The 19,227-nt window shown below is 39.6% G+C and overlaps 1 protein-coding gene across 1 annotated transcript in view; it reads left to right on the top strand.

The window, feature by feature from the left end:
- The first annotated feature begins 335 nt into the window (after nucleotides 1–335).
- The window catches only part of PLCL1 (phospholipase C like 1 (inactive)), a 353,594-nt gene continuing 334,702 nt past the window's right edge, over nucleotides 336–19,227 (top strand). The window contains exon 1 of the mRNA XM_068544718.1: nucleotides 336–593. Coding sequence (XP_068400819.1) covers nucleotides 351–593 — 243 coding nt within the window. The 5' untranslated portion in view covers nucleotides 336–350. The remainder of the gene's footprint in view (nucleotides 594–19,227) is intronic.

Raw genomic sequence — 19,227 nt, 5'->3', positions numbered from 1 at the left:
CAGCCCGGCCAGGCGCCCGGTGCCTTTTGTCTGGCGCAGAGCGGGCGTTTGCATCACATTTCGGACACCTCCCTCTCCTTTTCGCCTCTCCTCCCTCCCGCTCACATCTCCTCCTCACTCCCGCCGCGGTCCCCCCAAGGACTGTCGGCCTCCTGGATCAAAGCCCGCGGACGTCTCTAGTCGAGCGATGTCTCCTCTCCAGAAAGTTGCCGCCGCCGCCGCCGCCACCGGGCGGTGAAACAAAGTCTGGCGCGGTCGCCTCCCGGTGCAGGAGCGCACCCGTGCCCAGCGGCTGGACTCCGCTGCCGGGCGTGCCGCCTCCCCCCGGGGAGCCCGAAACGCGCTCGGCTATGGCCGAGGGCGCAGCCAGCAGGGAGAGTCCAGCGCTAACAGACGCGGCCGGGAGCGAAGACGACCCCCGAGTGGGCCCGGACGCCGCCTCCGGGGACGGCGTGGCGGCGGCCCCTGGGGGCCAGTGGAGGGACCGTCGCAGCGGGGTCGCGCTGCCCAGCGCTGCAGGGGCCCCGGCGGACGGCGAGGCCGGCCTCCTGGAGGCTGCGCGGGCGACCCCCCGGCGCAGCAGCATCATCAAGGTAAGCGAGGCCGCGCGGCCCCGGGAGCGTGGGTGTGGATGGTGGACCGTGGATGGGTCACGGGCCGGGGCAGGATGTATGGTGTCCGGAGGCCACGCAGGCTTAGCATTGTTTTCTCCCATCTCCTTCATTACCGAACCTTCCTTCCTTGTCCGGAGGTTCCCAGACTCAGTTCTTGGCTGTGAGAAGCAGAAGTGACTTTTTTTTTCTTGACAGAGGAGGAAAAGTTCCGCTCTGCGTCTTTGCGTTTTGATGGATGCTTTTCCCCATCTTCTCTGAAAGTTTCGCTAAACCGTTGATACAAGGAGGAAGGGAGGACTCAATATAAATGCAGACCCGTGGGATGGTTGTGCACTGCTCTCCAACGAAAAGTTAGCTTTTGCCGTACAGTAAAGGAAATGCACAGTTTACCCTCAAGTGAAACAAAACAAAACAGAACAAAAAAACCCAAACCTTCGAGACTCAAAATGTCCTGAGATCTCACGAAGCGTGAGCTTTCCCCGTAGGCAGGCAGAGTTTTCAGTGGCCCCTGCAGCAAAGTAAAGAGCGATGGTGGAGCCCAGAGTTTCCGCGCTGCAGAGAGCGCAACCAAAAAGCAGCCAATCTACCAAGCAGCACCCCGGGTCCTTGTGGTTACCACCACATCCAGGGAAAAGGCTTCTCGACCCCTCAACTACCAGTCAGGGTTTCTCTCCATCCATCTTCCTTCCACTTGGGGCTTGTTTCCTGTTTGAGATTTCATCTTGGTTGCATGACATCGGGATGAGGTCCCCTGGAAGTCAGAACTCTTCCACAGGCTTTGGAAAAGGGCCTTTTAGCGTAAATGCACGTGGGTAATCTTGGGTACATGACGTTAAAACCGATCTTGGTAGAACAGTCAGTATGAAACTACTTCCATGTAAAAGTAAGCCAAAGATGATAATGAAGGATGGACTTGGAACTACTTAACTGCAATGTACTTGTGTTAATACATTAAAAACCCTTGCTCAGGTTTAAGCTGTGTATACACCACATAATACGTGTCTCTTTCTCAAGCTCTAAACTGGAGCTCCTAGTGCCGGTGTGGGTAGACTCCTCCCCCAGTCCATCCAGCCAGCTCCAAGTATAGTCTAGGCTTTTCCCCAGTACTGACACATGGAAGTTTAAAGCCAAACACGGAGATTTCTATATTAAAAGAAGAGTGGGTGGTAGTTACAAATGACTTGTAGTAGTTTCTGTTATTTTGTGACTTTTAGATTATGTGAAAAGAAGTGTTCTATTCTGGGTGTGAATTTGGATAAAAAGGACATGATCACTTTCTTTCCTTTTAACCCACAGGTCAGAAAGCATATTGTTTTGAATCTTGAAAAAACCATCACAATTAGATAGCACACATTTTGGAACCTAAGATATAGACAGTACACGTGTTGTGTGAAAACAAGAGCCTCAAGATAGTTTAAAATATACCATCATAAAAAGCAGTGGGCTTTTTTGTTGTGTTGTAAAAAATGAAAGTAACAGAGCATAAGGAATATACAAATTCTTGCAGCTAAATTTGCAGTTTTTAAATTTTAGTTGTGTGCTGGTTGATATTCTCAGAAGAGTCCTTGCTGAGTAATGGTGCCTCTGTTGTTGTTGGTTTTTTTTTTACTTTTTAAAATTTTTTATAAATTTATTTATTTATTTTTGGCTGTGTTGGGTCTTCGTTTCTGTGCGAGGGCTTTCTCTAGTTGCAGCGAGCGGGGGCTACTCTTCATCGCGGTGCGCGGGCCTCTCACTATCGCGGCCTCTCCTGTTGTGGAGCACAGGCTCCAGACGCGCAGGCTCAGTAGTTGTGGCTCACGGGCCCAGTTGCTCCGCGGCATGTGGGATCCTCCCAGACCAGGGCCCAAACCCATGTGCCCCGCATTGGCAGGCAGATTCTCAACCACTGCGCCACCAGGGAAGCCCACCTCTGTTGTTTTGAAGTTTCTTTTTGTGACAAAAAAGGAGGGAGGCAACAGAGTAGCAGCTTGATTCTTTCCCTATTTAATAGTAAAATAAACATTTAATAAATGACCTTTAAAATTAAAGATACCAGAAAATGAAGTGAATTATTATTATTATCTTAAACTAGCTCTTATTGAAAAAGTAATATATGCATATGATAAAAACAAATGTTGCAAAGGAGTTTGAAGGGAAAACTCCCAGCCACTCCACATTCCCACTAACATGGTCCACCCCCATAGCTGTTAACACTTTCTTGTGTATCCTTCCAGTAATATTCCATGTATATATAAGCATATGTATCTGTACTTATCTGTGGTGAACTACTGATGCTGCTGATTTATGTAATAAAGTTTCGCTAGAGTTTACAGACCTCATATCTTCAGATTTGCTCCAAACATTTTGATGTCTAGAGGGTTGTCTAAGGTCATTGTGGTGGGTCTGTTAATCTTCAAGGATAACCTGGTAGGTCATTGGTGGGTAGTGGTCCTTGGGGTCTATTCCCAGAGCCCTTCATTATCTTACAGTGGGGAAAGAGGCAGTTGGTGGACTCTGTGCCACTCCCTCTCTGAGATCAAGGACCTTTCTGTTGACATCTTGAATCTGCTGCCCCGTGGTTTGTTCACTTTAGCATAGTAAAAATGAGAATCCCTAAAAAAGGTCTAGATCATATAAGAAATAAGTAGCACATGTTCTGTATTGAGAAAAGATTGCATTCTTCATAGTGTTGCCAAGAGTTCTTTTTATTTGGCACTGAAACATACACAAAAAAGAAAGGCTTTAGTACATTTTATATTAATCAAACTATTAAATGCTGTTCCAAATAGCCTTAGTACAGGGGTAATTGATATTCATGATCATAACTCTGAGCCACTGAAAGATTGTGAATCATCAAATATCAAATTATTTTCAGCTCAATTTAGGTATTGTTTCTAGTCTAATTATTTGACTGCTAATTCTCTATGAACATGGATATTAGATAAATCAGAATAGTGCATTCCTCTATCATGCCAGAAAACAGACTGTCTTGTATATTAATAAAAGGAATGTTTTCAGTAAACTTGCCCTCCCTAATTTGTGAAAATATGTGTTTAGTTGAGAAAACAATTTCCTTCTGAGCTGATGAAAACAATAGCATTTATCTTTACACATCTTTGGAAAGTCTTCTTTCTACTATAATTATGTTTCTTCCCTTATATGCCCGGTCCTAAGTTTTAAAAAATTTAATGTGAGAATTAAACTAGGTTCTCTTTAACCTGTCCATTTTTTCCCTGTGTTTTTCTGTGTAAGTTTTTGGACAGCATTGACGTTGATAAATGTTGCATGTTTTTTGGTAAGTGCATTGTTATATACCACAATATTGCAATAGACTCCATCTTAATTGCTTCTTCATGACTTGTGGTTTAAAATTGCTTCTTCATGACAAGTTAGTTACATGCAAGGTCGATAATATCTAAAAATTATGTACTATTGTGCATTCAAATATATTTCTACTTAAGGAATTAGACCATTTAACTATCTGGTACTTGATATCAAATTTATACATTTAAAATATTTAACATTTTAGATTATAGTTTACAGCTCTATAACTCTATAATAGAAATTTTTGGAAATAGAAAGCAGTGTAGCTTATTCCTTATGCCAGATGGCAGGAATTGAGATATAAAAGAGCAGTTGTGGGACTCCCCTGGCCGTCCAGTGGTTAAGACGCTGTGCTTCCAATGCAGGGGGCGCGGGTATGATCCCTGGCTGGGGAACTGAGATCCCACATGCTGTGCGGCCAAAAAAAAAAAAAAAAGCAGTTGATTTGTCTCCCACTATATTCAATGTATTGAAGAGTTCTACTTTTTTCGATTTCCTTTTGATTCTACTTCAGTATGAATTCTTGAGAAGAAATTATCACTTGGATCCCATGGACATAGGTGTGTGGGATGAAGATAGGAGTTGGAAATGAGGTGCTGAGACATGCACTGAAGCAGCGAGAGTAGTGACTTCCATGTTGTCCATGTCTCTTATTTTATATCATGGCCAGTCTCATTCTGTCATGTTCATTGTGGGGCTGGTGTAGTGAGTTTCTGAGCTGCAGCCTCAAAAATGCACCTTGGGTACCTGTTGACCCATATAAAAATTATGGCTCTCCTCAAAGGGGCAAGGGAAATTTTATTCACTTTTGTGAAGTGCTGCATACTATGAGTCAGGTACTAAACTAGGAGCTTTCATACATTATAATCAATCCTCATAGCAACTCTCTAAGGAGAGAAGGGAGGCATGGACAGCTACTGATACCATGTGGAGTTAGGATTCATACCCATGTCTGCTTAACATGAGAACTTGTGGTCTCATGCTGATTCTCAGATGCAGAAAGCCCATAATCCATGAATACTTTTTTAGGTTAGAAACAACATGAACATCTAAGAAAGTGGCATATTGTTGGGCTCCCAGGCTTGTGGGTAAACTATCTTGTCTCAGCTCCACCTCTCCAATTCAGAACACCTGGAAATGGATGACTCTAGAAAGGGATTGCAGTTGCTTTTGTCTTTGGTCATTTTGTTAGGCCTGTACTGTATTTTAAAAGGTAGAGCAGCTTGGCAGATGTTCTACGTGTTGTCAATATATGAAAGGTACGCCTGTTCTTTTACGCCCGGCCCGCTTCTCCCCTGCCCATGCAGACAGTTGAGTTTGTGAAGGATGGTATTCTCTTTTAGACTGATATATGGGGCATAGGAATATGTATTATTCTAGAGGAGTGATGAAATAGGGGATATTGCGTGGGAGCTCTGAAAACATTTTTAATAGGGACAGTTATGAAGGGAATTAAGTGTGATTGAAAAATAACTCAAAAATTTTAGACACATTATAAGTTAAATAGGCTTCTGTAGATTGGCGTGGGAATTAATCAGAATTTATAGACTCTTTTTCCTGTAGAAATATGTGTTAAAAGTTCCAAATAATCAACTTATGGGTGAACTTTGGATAAACAACCTGATTGTACAGCGGGGCTGGCCAGCCTTACTGCGTGCAGTTAGTGTGCCTTGGTTGTTTCAGTCGTGGGTGCTCCTCCTGAGGAATGATTCATAAATAGCGTTGAATTTCTTGTGTGGATTTGTTTTATTATCCCAGTAACTTCAGTTAGAGTGTTTACTTTTCCTGAAATTGCCATAGAAGCATGGTCACATTTCACCTTAGAAGTGGTTGCTTCTCATTGTGGTGCCTTTCTGATGTGATTTCTTATAGCATCTCTCAAGAGAATTCAGAATAAAATTTTGATAGAGAGCCTTGTCATGTTTTGATGAGAGATTTTAGAAGTACCTGTTGATTAGTTCTTGCTACTACTCTCAGAATTTACAAGAATTTTTTTCCTTCTTGGAAAATATATTAAGGTTTAAAAGGTAGACATTAATTGCGTAGCCACTGAGAGGTCAAACATACATTGCAATTAAGACTGAAGAGTTGTTTTCCCAGCCTTTCCCCTTTTACAGTAGAGAAAAAAAGGTAATTAAATTTTGTACAGTAAAATGTCAATTGAACATTTATTACCAAATAACACCTCAGGCACCACAGGGTATTATGAGAAGACATCAGGGACAGCCGACTTTACCTTTGGTGCTACTGAACAAACAATCCGTTAATGCTTCTAGGTAATGCCAGAGCAACTGGTCAGGCAGCATGCTGGGGAGTAATTCAAAGGAAGAATTACAGCAGGCTTCCCTGCTCCCCCAGTGAGTGCTCAGCTTTAATAACTGTGAGCATTAAACATAATTCCATTTTCAGGAGCAATGTCTAAACTGAGACCTGTATAAGACTGTACATTAAAAAAATTATCCAGCTGAAAATGACTAAACAGAATTAAGAGGCAGGAGTAAAGTTCCTTTTTGAGTTTTGCACTGGGATCTCAACACTAGTAAATGAACCATTGTTTATTAGATGGGGAGAGAGAATAATTTGATTACACTTCCAGTCTAAATCTAAGGTAATAAATCAGTAAACCTATTACAGTGGAACTTGTGAGTTCTACAAAATCTCATATTTTGATGTCTTCTAATAATGTAAAAAAGGTTTATTTGTAGTTTTATCAAATCTTATTTATCTTTGCATCCCCAGTTCATCTCTGTATCCCAGTTCCTATAAAGGTTATGATAGACAGAATTTATTATAATTAATGAGTATACTAAATTGATAAAAACAATTATAACTGAATGGTCAAGTTCTATAATGACAACATTGTTTTGTTTTAATTCTTGGCCAATGTACTGTGTATTTCAGCTAACATTAGATGGCAACAAAATTATAGTGTGGCAAAGTATTGGAATAGTCCTTTGGATTTAAAATTGGATTTGATTTCTAGTTTAATTTGTAACATTTTATGTGGCTGTGTTGAAGAGAGATATAATGTAGTTTATTTTCAACAGTACCATTTTAACTTACCTCACTAATAATTAAACTAGCATTATTTTGAGATAAGTAGGATTGTACATTGTGAGTAGAAAAGAATCATATTTATATTATCATTATCACTCCAGGAAGAAGAAAGGCAAGTTAATTTTGAAAAGAGTATAATCCATCCAAAACAAAACAACATAACAACTAAACTATTTTAGTAAGTGTGCTTAGTTCCCAAAGATTTCTTAATTTGTATTTGTGAATTTATGATACCTGTTACTGGCAAGGATATTGTGTTTTTCCTTAACCACACAACTTTGTATTCAAAAGTTTAAAATCTTTGAAAGATAATACCTGCTTTCTTAACTCTTTCACACTGACTTGTTCAGAAGCTTGTTAAAAGGTGCTAAATCTATACTAGACTAAGCTCAGGCAGTATGTATAAGTAGGCACACTTGTATCATTGTATGGTACTATGTAATGGTTAGAAATGATAGATTATATTCAGAACACCTTGCCTGTGAGATGTTGAGGAAGATAAATGCACAAGGAAGTAAAAAAGAGACAAAAAACAAACAAACAAAAAAACCCCTTCACTGTTAGCTGGGACCAAGGTTACAAGGCAGAACTCTAGAAAGCTGGACCTGATCATTTTGTAGGTACTTTTCTCTAAGGCTCAAGTGATTTCAAACCAAAGCAGGCCAAATAGCTTGTGTTCTTAAAGCCCATATCTTCCATCTCAGATCTGACAGCTGATGATGAGGGTGGGCTGCTCAGGAGCTCACCCCATCGGGCTAGAGAATAAGGAGTCAGCAGGAGGAGAATGTGTTTCCCCTCCAAACCTGCCTTGGCTCAGGCTGGGTTAGGGTCTGGCTCAGGAAAAGGGCAACTGTGTGGGAAGAGTGAGTGTAAACTGCCTTGCTCTGCTCCCCTTCAGGTCAGCACGTTGTTGGGTGAGGGGAGAAAGAGGATACCACGCCATGTGCACTCTGACCTTTATCTCCTTTGAAAACTTCACCTCCACAAAACAGAGTCTATCAATGTCCTTGAACTTGCAGTCTTGTAACCATTTATCATGACTAATTTTTGGAGGAGGTAGTAGGGACAGAAGTGGGGGATGAAGGTTGGCAGAGTCTGTGCTCCCCATGGAGACTGACATGCAAGATGCAAAGACATCTTCAGCATTTAGTGAACTCCCCTTTTGAAATACTTTGGAATTATTGATTCCATGCTATAATTAAATATTATATACTTAGATATGTTATTAATAATTAAATGCTTTATTTTTATGTTTAATCTAATAGATAAAACACCTAGTACATCTTACAGAGATTTTCCTATTGAGCAATTTTCTTATAGTAATAGCAAATGCTTATATAAGTTGTATTATGAGTCTGGCATTGTTCAATTAATGTGTATTAATGCATTCAATCCTCACAATAACCATATGAGTTTAGTATTTTTAATTGTTATTTCCCTTTTTACAGTTGGAGAGATATGACTTGCCTAAGGTCACACAACTAGTAAATGCAGAGCCAGGAAATGGACCCAAATGGTCTAGCTCCAGAGGTTGCTTTTAATCTTTATGCTGTACAACCTCTTAAATAATATTGATTTAAACCTTAGCTAGTATGCATGAAATAGCAGACATTATATAGCTACCTTAAAAACTAAGTTTACTGACAAATCGAAAAGAAACAATTCTGAAAACAACTTTGGGAAACTCTGATAAGGATTCTTTGATTATGTTTTTTTAGCTTCTTAACCTTTCATGTAAAATACCCATGACTTTACAATAATATCGTACGCCACTTTCCCTTGAGATGACTGGAACTCCTCTTAGTACATTTTTACTCTTTTATCAGAATTAGCATCTTTACCATATAGCAAGAATGTATGATCCAACTTTGCTGTAAATTACACAGGCTAAGGATGGACTGTTACTTAATCAATGCAAACTGATATGATTTATTTTATAGTTTGATAGTTTTGTCTTCCAGCATCAATAAATCAGTAAGGAGTATCTGAGTTTCTAATCCAAGGAAGTTGGAATTTTGATAAGTGGTAGTGGTATGATGCTTTATTATTAATATTTCTTCCCAATTACATTTGAGGTAGGTGAGTTCATCACACATATGAGGAATATTTGAGGAATTCCATTAAAGTGAAAGTCTGTTTAATCATTTAATTCCTTTTTTAGGGGGTGGAAATTTCAAAAAAAAATGGGAAATTTAAATATGTGAGTATGTCATGAAATTACTGTGCTTGTGGCTACTTTATTGTGTTGATGGTAGTGAGTCCATTCTGCTATGCAGAGATACAGTACCATGGCCAAATCGTACCCAGAGGTTTGTCCCCATCACTTGGAGACTGGCCAGGTGTTAAAGGCACAGTCAGCTCTCTTGTTGAAACACTCCTCATATGTCAGGTTTAATTACCTATCTGCCGTTATATTAAATTATTGAAAGGACATAGGACTTTGGCTTTTTCTTTCTCTTCTCTCTCTCTCTTTTTTCTATTGCAGCATTTGCACAATAAGGTGTTTAGTCACATTCTCTTAAAGTGGAATTTTTTTTTTTGGAAAAAACAATAAAGCTTTCCCCAAACATCTGAAATTTACAGGAAATATTTTTCCTAATACCTTCTCATGTTCAGTTAGTATGGAACCAACCTGGTTTTGTGATAAATGCAGTGGTTTGTATGTGTGTACACACTTAATGCTAGACACATTGGAAGTCAGAAGCCTCAACAGCAGGTGACCTTTTTTCCCCCAGCTTTATGTCCTACGGCTGGGATGATGGTCTTTATCTCAAGACATGTTTTTTATGAAAGTAACTGTGTGGGCTATGAGAAGCCACACTCAGAAATGTTAGCCAAACTCAGAAAAGTTTGATCAGAAGTTGAGATTTTTGTGATTTGGGGAGAAGAGAAAGAGGATCAATGTGTGCTAAAGAGAATGGAGTTGGATGGGACCATATTTATAAATGGACAAAGTAATGCTTCAACAAATAGCTCTCTACCTGGGTCATTCTGCCAGAAGTTGTACATTTGGGAATTCAAATTTTGGGGATTTTGATGGCTTTTTGGTTCTTCTGGAGAGTCTTTTAACTAATTAACACCTCACACCTTAACACACCTAATAGTGAATACTCAGCTTAGGGCCCTTTGAGCCTAGAGATTCCTGGGAAGGATCTAAGAAGGACTGGTCTAGTTTGTTGGTGGGAATGCATGGCATTAAAGACAAGTTTTGTCTATTTTTCTGTTTTTCTAGCCCTAGCCCTAAGAAAGTCCAAGGAAATTCTTCATAGTTGCACCCTTAGCGTGACAGGGTCACCAATACAGAGAAATGGCTTCTGATAAACAAGATATCGTAGAAGTTGGTGTAACAGGATGGAAGTAGTTGTGAGTGCTGGAATTAGCCATCACAGCTTAAAACAAAAGACTCTTAAGATTCCACAGACTCAGGGGACCGTGAACTGTTGTGTTCAGCCACCATTTCCAGTCTTGCGGAGAGGCAGCCTTTACTACTGCTCTTGTCCACCCCTTTTCCCCAGGTTAAATAAGGGGAGGACTTCGAAGGAGGAGGTAACCTTGGAAGGGGGTTATGGTTTCTGAAGAGAGCCTGTTCCTTCCACTTTCCTCATTTTGGGTGGAAGAGCTCATGACCCTTTCTGAAGTTGAGAGAGAAAGGACTCAAGAGAATCCTGTGTAAAGATCGGGCAGGTGATGGTGGTGGCATGGAACAGTTCCCCTCTCCACCAAGTCTCCCTGTAAGTTGGGACTGATGCTCATCTCTTCTCTGGAAGATACTGAATTACCAGACCATCAGAGCCCTGATGCCATCCTGATTGTGGAGGAAGATGGCCAGGCATCTTGCTGTGCCCCACCCAAAGAACCCATTTGAGCATAGGGACTCTAGTAACAAGAGGCTGGGGCAGGGGCTGGGTAAGTGGTGAGAGGAAGAGGTCAGTGTCCAAGCCAGATCTCTAAAACCAATATGATGAATGTGCAGGAAGAAGGGCACTATGGAGAACCATCAACTCCACGCAGAGTCAGCATTTGCATGCCTGCCTCACAGAGAGAACCAACAGTAAGTTCAGTGTTAACCTGAGGAGCAGAGAAAGCCAACCCAGTGGGGCCTTCAACATCCCTATGATGCCATCTATGGGGAGACCGTGGCCTTTCCTATGCCTCCTCCAGCCCAACCCTAGAAGGGAAGTGTAGGGAGGAAGAGAAAGAGAGAAGCGGGTAGACTAGACCTACCCCCAGCCATGGCAACTACCACCACCATTTTAGCTCTCTTTGGGGGCTATGGGATGGAAAGAGGACCTTGAATTGAACATGAGATTGAAGTTTTAAAATGAATAGGAAAGAGTTTTTAAGGACTTGAAAGAACCCTTCTAATAACTGAAAGAGACTGAAACATTGTGGAATCTGAGTGAGTTCAGTTATTAGTGGTAACTGGAGTACTCAGGGGCAAGGGGATCTGAGATGGCATAGTTGGGAGGGAGCAGTTGTGGGAAATATAAAACTCACTTGTTTGTACTCCAGCAACTTAAGACTGCTTAATTATCCAATTACCTTATTATAGAATTGGAGAGCTTGAGATCATTCTCTAATTCTACCCCTTCACTTACCAAGCATGTCTAAGAATGGGAGAAGGATGGGAGAGATGGTCCACCATCTCTCCCATTCTTCCAGGGAGCCACTAGAGAGATTGTTTATGACACCATGGATAGGTTATGGAGACTTCTTTTACAATTTCATGGTATAGAATAATAACAGGCATGAACATTGTCAAGATCTTACATTATTTTTAATTCTTACAAGAGTCTGGCAAGACATAGCTATGGTTTTCATTTCAACCTTACAGAAAAGGAAGCCAAGGCTCTGAGAGGTAGAGAAACTTGTTCCAGGTCTCGCAGATATTAAGTCTGTGTGTCTTTGGTAGGGTAGAGGTGGGGGAGGGCAGAATTTTTTCCTCCCTATTTTCTTTATCCCTCAAACCTGCAACCCCCACTATCCCAAATTTCCAAAAACAAACAATTATTTAAGAATACGTTGATCTGGTTGCATGGGGCCAGTGTTAAAACTAAGTTAAGGTGGTTTAACCCTCCATTGTTCTGCAGTGAAAGCAACCACCACATCTACTGTGTTAGGGGCACATATTTCAGTTGAAAGTCAGAAGAATCTAAGAAACAACAGTAGATTTGAGGGGATTGTTTTGGCATACCTTCTAGATTGCAGGTTTGGGTGTCTTACTCTTCAAAACCTATGTTTTAGAAACCCTAAATATTAGTTTTCTACTGTTGCTTTGACAAATTATCATAGTGTCTTCAAACATAAATTTATTATCTTACAGTTCTAGAGGTCTGTAGTCTGAAATGTGTCTCGCTTCGCTAAAATCAAGGTATTGGCAGGGCTGTGTTCCTTTTTGGAGGTTCTAGGGGAAAATCCTTTTTCTTGCCCCTTTCAGCTTCTAGAATCTGCTGCATTCTTTGGATCACGGCCCCTTCTGTTTTCAAAGTCCAGCAACAGCCAGTGGAGTCTTTCTCGTCTCATACCACCTTTAACTTTTAGTTTTTATCCTGCCCCATTCTAAATCTTCTGTCTTCCTCTTCCATATTTAAGGATCCTTTTGATTACATTGGGTTCACCCAGATAATCCAAGATAATCTTCCAATTTTGAAGTCAGTTGATTAGTAATCTTAATTCCATCTGTAATCTTAATTCCCCTTTGCCATGCAACCTAACATATTCACCGGTTCTGGGGAATAGGACATAAGATCCTTGGAGACCTTTATTCTATCATATCCTGGTTTTAGAACTAGGTCATTGTTGTAGTGATGATTTTTTTTCCCATTCCAGATGAATTTTATTAGATTCTTTAAATACAAATATAATTTGTTACCAACATGAACAGTCCACTGGATTAAGATTTAGGATTTTGATAGTAGTGTTAATAAAAAACAATTAGTTTATGGATTTTGTGAACATTTCATTTCTAACTGCATCTGCATTTTTACATGATATACTTTTTATACACTAATATATAGAGCTTTAATAGAAAATTAAAGTAAAATATCCTTAGAGTTTACCTCATAATAGTTGAATCTACCTCTTTACAGATTTGGAAACTGAGATTTAGGGGGATTACTGACTTCCACAAATCATAAAGCAAATTGGTGGAGAACTGGTACCAACATCTTTCAACTTTTTATGACCTCAACTTCGTAAGATTTAAAAAGAAGGAGATTCAGATTTCTGGATTTTATTCTTAATATATCCTTCACAAGAACTGAAGAATGACTTTCAGGTTCTCACAACATTCTTGTGCATTTGATTTGGTTCTGAGTAGAATGTACTTCCGAAAACTCTCTGGGAACATTGATTCAACTGATCTATTTTGGGCAGATATCCTCTACTATCTTCACTGTTAAAAGTATAAAACTTTATAAATTATAATTGGAAAAAAGAGATGATGTTCCATACAGAGGAAGATGTTTTTGTGGTTAAAGATATGGGTCTTCTCTCTTTTTTTCTTTGAGAGGTATTTTGATGAGTCCTGGTGGCTAGTGTGTAAGATCAATTATTTATTTTACCGGCTTTCAACTTAATTGAATAAGTTTCATTAGAAGAATCATATTGTGGAAGCTACTCATAACAGCCATACACAAAACACACACTTACCGGGGTCATTACCTGTATTCCTGTATGTATTGTCAGAGGAAAGGAGTTTCCAGCCTGTATGGCAATGCAAGATGTTAAAATAAGAATAAAGCCCACAGTTTCCTCAGTGGTGCATATATTATATGCAGTGGTGCTGTATATATGCTGTCTTGTTTCATGGATAGTAAGACCAGCTTATGGAATGTTTTACATTGTATAAAGCCTGTTAAAAGCCGGAAGAGGAAAATAGCATTCTCCACTGACATTGGGATCAACTGAGGATGGGGTGGGTTTAGTGGCATTAAATAAAATTTAAAAAGTTGGAATCATAATTTTAAAAAATCCTGGATGTGGATATTAGATATTTATTTATATAAAATGAAAACTTTGCTCCAGATATTTTTGTTGTTCTGAACATCAGGAAAAGTCTGGAGAAACCAAACTGTGACTTACGTCCTTTAACAACTATGTCTAATATGTTATTTTCTTTTAAAAATCTGCTCTCTTACAAGGTACAAAACATTGCTCTGAGGCTTTTTATGGACATAAAAGCTCAACTTTGTGTTTATCTGATTATGTCTTAGATCCTTCTGAACTCTTATTCATGGTTTCAGTTTTGACAGTTGAAAATGACTTGAACATTTTAAAGGACAAGTAGATGACTGAGGTAGATTATTTGTCTTATCCCTATAAGGATCTTGGTACTATGACCCTTGAGGGACTGTCTTTGTAGTTTTCTTCAAGTACTCTTCTTCTTTTATAATTTGAGTGTTTTCCTTCGTAAACTATTCTGTTTCTATCTTCCAGAAGTGTATCATTGGTGGTTCAAACAAAAGCATTTTTTGCTTTAGATGGCTGGCTCAACCTACATCAGAATTTTAACTTTCACTATTAAAAGTCTTTGTTAAAAGAGGAATTTAGCTGAGAATATTTATACACAAATCTCTGAGCCTTTGAAATGAGGGAGTTCATTCTCCATATTTATAAATACTTGCATTTATTGGGAAGCTAAGTTGCTCTATGAAACATATGTTTTCTTGAACAAGATAGAAGTTTATTTCTCTAATAAGTAACATTCCATAACTAGGCTGTTTCTTCTGAATCAGGTAAGTGGCTCTGATCCATAAAGTAATTCAGGGATACAGTTTCCTTTTGTCTTCCTTTTGGCCATCCTTTAGGATGTTGTTTTGTCCCTTTGATTAAACTGGCCCACTACCACATCTCCCTTCTGTCCCATAGGAAGGGGGAAAAAGAAAGTGGGGGGCAAGCAGTTTGCTTTTAAGGAAGTAATCTGTAAGTTGCACATATCACTTCTACTTTTATCCCATTGGCCTGTTAGCGATATAGCTATACCCAGCTGGGAAGTGTAGTCTCTATCTAGGTAGTTATGTGCTCAGCTTAAAGTTTAGGAGACTTTTATTAGTAAAATGAAGAAAAAGAGACTGTAAGTTTTGTTAAGGTTAAAATAGTTAGTCATAGAAAATATTCTTAACTGGAGAAGGAATCAAAGTGTTTTGTGATATGAGGGAGTTAAACGTGACTCTGATATGTTTTTAGGTTCCCACTGTTTGATCTGGTTAGGGCAACTGATGAGAACATGGCTCATGTGCTACTAGGTCCTATTCCAATACCTGTATGAACCAGTTAACTTCAAAATTATGTTTCACAGGCATGAACCACACTTTGCATCCTGACTTGCAAATTCATACCATATGTGAAATACAGAGAAACCCCAAACAAGGACAATCCAGGATATCTTGAGTAACTACCATGTACCATACATGGTGGGAAAGAATCTGATGGACTGTCTTAGGTGAGCATTTGGAGGGTGTCAGGTGCATAACTGCACTAGAGTAGGAGCCTCTGTAGATGTGGGGATAGTGGCCTCTAGTCAGCAAGGAGCTCCCTTTCTTACAAGGGAGCCAATTCCATTTTCAGGCTGCTTTTGTTCTTTGAAAAATTCTTATGTTGAGCCCAAAGCCAATTCTTCTCTGATGCATTTCCTAGTCAGTCCGATTTCTCCCTCAGGAGCTAGAAAGAGTAAGTGAAATACTCATGTGACAACTCTTGACATAGTTGAAGGGAGTTATATGGATGTCTCCTCCCACACTCCCACCACAGTAGTGACCCCTGACATTTATTGAGTGCTTACCATGTGCCAGACACTGTTCTAAGCACTTTACATGTATTAACTAATATAATTCTCACTAGGTTTGTGAAGTGGCGGATATCTACCCTGTTTCACAGATGAGGAGATTGAGGGACAGGCAGGTTAAATAACATGCTCAGATTCACATAGCAAATAAGTGGTATGTTCTGATTTGGCAGTGTTCTGTTTAAAATGTTGTTCCTAGACTACAACATTGGTTACAATACTAGGGGCACTGTGGTCCACTATAGTGGACTGTTTTACCTCCATTTTTCTGGAGGCTGTATTTCTATGAATATAATCATCAGGGGAATTTTCTTTCTGGGGAAAAAAAAAACCCCAACATGTTCCATTGACAGCAGTTCAGCAAGTTGTCTTTGTATTCCAGATGCTGTGCTTCTGAATTTGGGAGGATCTGATGGGTTGAATGAAGGCAGGCTTGATATGGCAGCTGCATTCAGTTTAATATGATATATAAAGGCATTGTATTTTTCTTAAATAGGGACATAATAGGTAAAAAAAATAGTAGTTAAGATTTTCTTAATAGCTGTGTGAAACAATGGAGGTAAATTGGGGTTAAGAGAATGACTAGAAGTTTCCAGAATTAGGTGCTAAGTCTAGGAGGTAATATAGCACTGCCATTAAAAGGGTAGGCCCTAGAATTGGACTACCAGAGTTGGAATCCCGATTCTCTACTTATTAGCTCTGTGATATCAGGCATGTAGCTTAATCTCTTTGACCCTCCTTCAGCTTCATGATTGTAGTAGAACCCACCTCATAGGGTGGTTGGGAGGATTAAATGAGAGGAGTCATGTAGAGTGCTTGGCTAAAAGTACTTAGCACATAGTAGACAGTCAATAAATGTTAGTTATTATAACTTGGAAATGGAAAAGATAAAATCTGAGACTAGTGTTGAGGTACAAATAGTCAGGACTTTTCAAAGACATAAAGGAATAAAGGAATCATTAAATGAAAATAATTCTTAAGATTTTGGTCACAGAGGGCTTTGAAGAGAGTGGTATATTTGAGTCATGGAACAAAACCTGTCTTGTGGCTGCTGTGTATAACCTGATTAGGGTTGGGGTGTTCACCTTTCTAAAGTGATGGGAACTCCACTGTTTCTGCTCACGGTCTTTGGAGTTGTAGAGATTGGTTATCATTGTTTTTGCTCTGATTTCTTGCAGCATTACAAAGAAAAATGCACAGAAACTTTGATTTTAATTGATACAGTCAGTTATTAAAAAAGAAAAAAACAAACCTGCCCATCCCTACCAAAAAAGTTCTGTAAACCAACCAGCAGTGTTTCTAATTTTTACCTTCTTTACTCCTTCTTGACAAGACAATTGCACAGGTTTTGCTAGAGGGTCAAGTTTGTGCAAAGATGGGTTTCAACTTCCTTAAATTCTAGACTAAAAGAGTGAGCTATATGTGAAAGTTCAACTTAGTTCAGCAAATGATTTTTAAGTACTTACTGCTTTATGACACAGTGCTGTGTGCTCGGCTTTGATTATTCTCTTGTCTAAAAATCTCATAATAATGAACTTTTTTCTTGCTTCGAGTTGATTGAAATTTTAGAAGAAGCTCCCATAACCTCCACCTTGGCACTTACTCAGCCTTAAGGGACACTTAAAACTTGATAAAGACATCTATTAGAAATAGCTTCCTCATTAATTTAGCTAAACCTTTCACATTTCAATTTCACTTTACAATTCAACTAAATCTTTGCTTTTATTAAACAAAGACCTCTCACAGCTAATTACTTCTGACTCCTTTTTTTCTCCTGGAATTAGGCTTATTTTGGGAAAGTTTGTGAATATAAACAAAATGTGAATGAAAACTTGACTCAAAGTATTAAAAAAATCATGTCTGACTCAGACTCAGGTTTGCTGTGTGTTTAAATTTGTTTTCCTTGTTAGACTGTAAATTCCTTAAAAGGAAGAACTCATTCAAACCTCTCAGTTTGTGGTCTCTAAAAGAGAGGGTATAATGCTCTGTAAAAATGGGGACCTTGAGCTGTGTGACACTTCTCCACTTGCAGACCATTCAGAAGAGGACTTGGAGAAATGGTGGAGCACAAGATGGAAAAAAGCCTTGGTCTCTTAACCACCATGTGGAAGCTTATCTCCTGACACTTAATGATTGGAGATTGGCTTCCTGGCAACTGCTGAGCAGGCTTGACATTTAAAACAGACATAGCCATGTGGCTGACAGGGTCTTGGTGCTCTGGCCTGGTGTCAGGTCTGAGCCTCTGAGGTGGGAGAGCCGAGTTCAGGACATTAGACCACCAGAGACATCCCGGCCCCATGTAATATCAATCAGCGAGAGCTCTCCCAGAGATCTCCGTCTTAATACTAAAACCCAGCTCCACCCAACGGCCAGCAAGCTCCAGTGCTGTATACCGTATGCCAAACAACTGGCAAGACAGGAACACAAACCCACCCATTAGCAGAGAGGCTGCCTAAAATCATAATAAGTTCACAGACACCCCAAAACACATCACTGGATGTGGCCCTGCCCACCAGAAAGATAAGATCCAGCCCCACCCACCAGAACACAGGCACCACTCCCTGCCACCAGGAAACCTACACAAGCCACTGAACCAACCTCACCCACTGGTAACAGACACCAAAAACAACGGGAACTACGAACCTGCAGCCTGCGAAAAGGAGACCCCAAACACATTAAATTAAACAAAATGAGAAGACAGAGAAATATGCAGCAGATGAAGGAACAAGGTAAAAACCCACCAGACCGAACAAATGAAGAGGAAATAGGCAGTCTACCTGAAAAAGAATTCAGAGTAATGATAATAAAGATGATCCAAAAGCTTGGAAATAGAATGGAGAAAATACAAGAAACGTTTAATAAAGACCTAGAAGAACTGAAGACAAAACAAACAATGATGAACAAGACAATAAATGAAATTAAAAGTTCTCTAGAAGGGATCAATAGCAGAATAACTGAGGCAGAAGAACAGATACGTAACCTGGAAGATAAAATAGTGGAAATAACTACCGCAGAGCAGAATAAAGAAAAAAGAATGAAAAGAATTGAGGACAGTCTCAGAGACCTCTGGGACAACATTAAACACACCAACATTCAAATGTTAAGGGTCCCAGAATAAGAAGAGAAAAAGAAAGGGTCTGAGAAAATATTTGAAGAGATTATAGTTGAAACTTCCCTAACATAGGAAAGGAAAGAGTCAATCAAGTCCAAGAAGTGCAGAGAGTCCTATACAGGATAAATCCAAGGAGAAACACACCAAGACACATATTAATCAAACTATCAAAAATTAAATACAAATAAAAAATATTAAAAGCAGCAAGGGAAAAGCAGCAAATAACATATGAGGGAATCCCCATAAGGTTAACAGCTTACCCTTCAGCAGAAACTCTGCAAGCCAGAAGGGAGTGACAGGACATATTTAAAGTGATGAAAGGGAAAAACCTACAACCAAGATTACTCTACCCA

The sequence above is a fragment of the Eschrichtius robustus genome, chromosome 5 (genome assembly GCF_028021215.1).
Source record: "Eschrichtius robustus isolate mEscRob2 chromosome 5, mEscRob2.pri, whole genome shotgun sequence".
In the NCBI taxonomy this organism is placed as follows: Eukaryota; Metazoa; Chordata; class Mammalia; order Artiodactyla; family Eschrichtiidae; genus Eschrichtius; species Eschrichtius robustus.
Note: the sequence above shows the minus strand (reverse complement) of the source record. Positions and strands in the feature narration are given on the sequence as shown.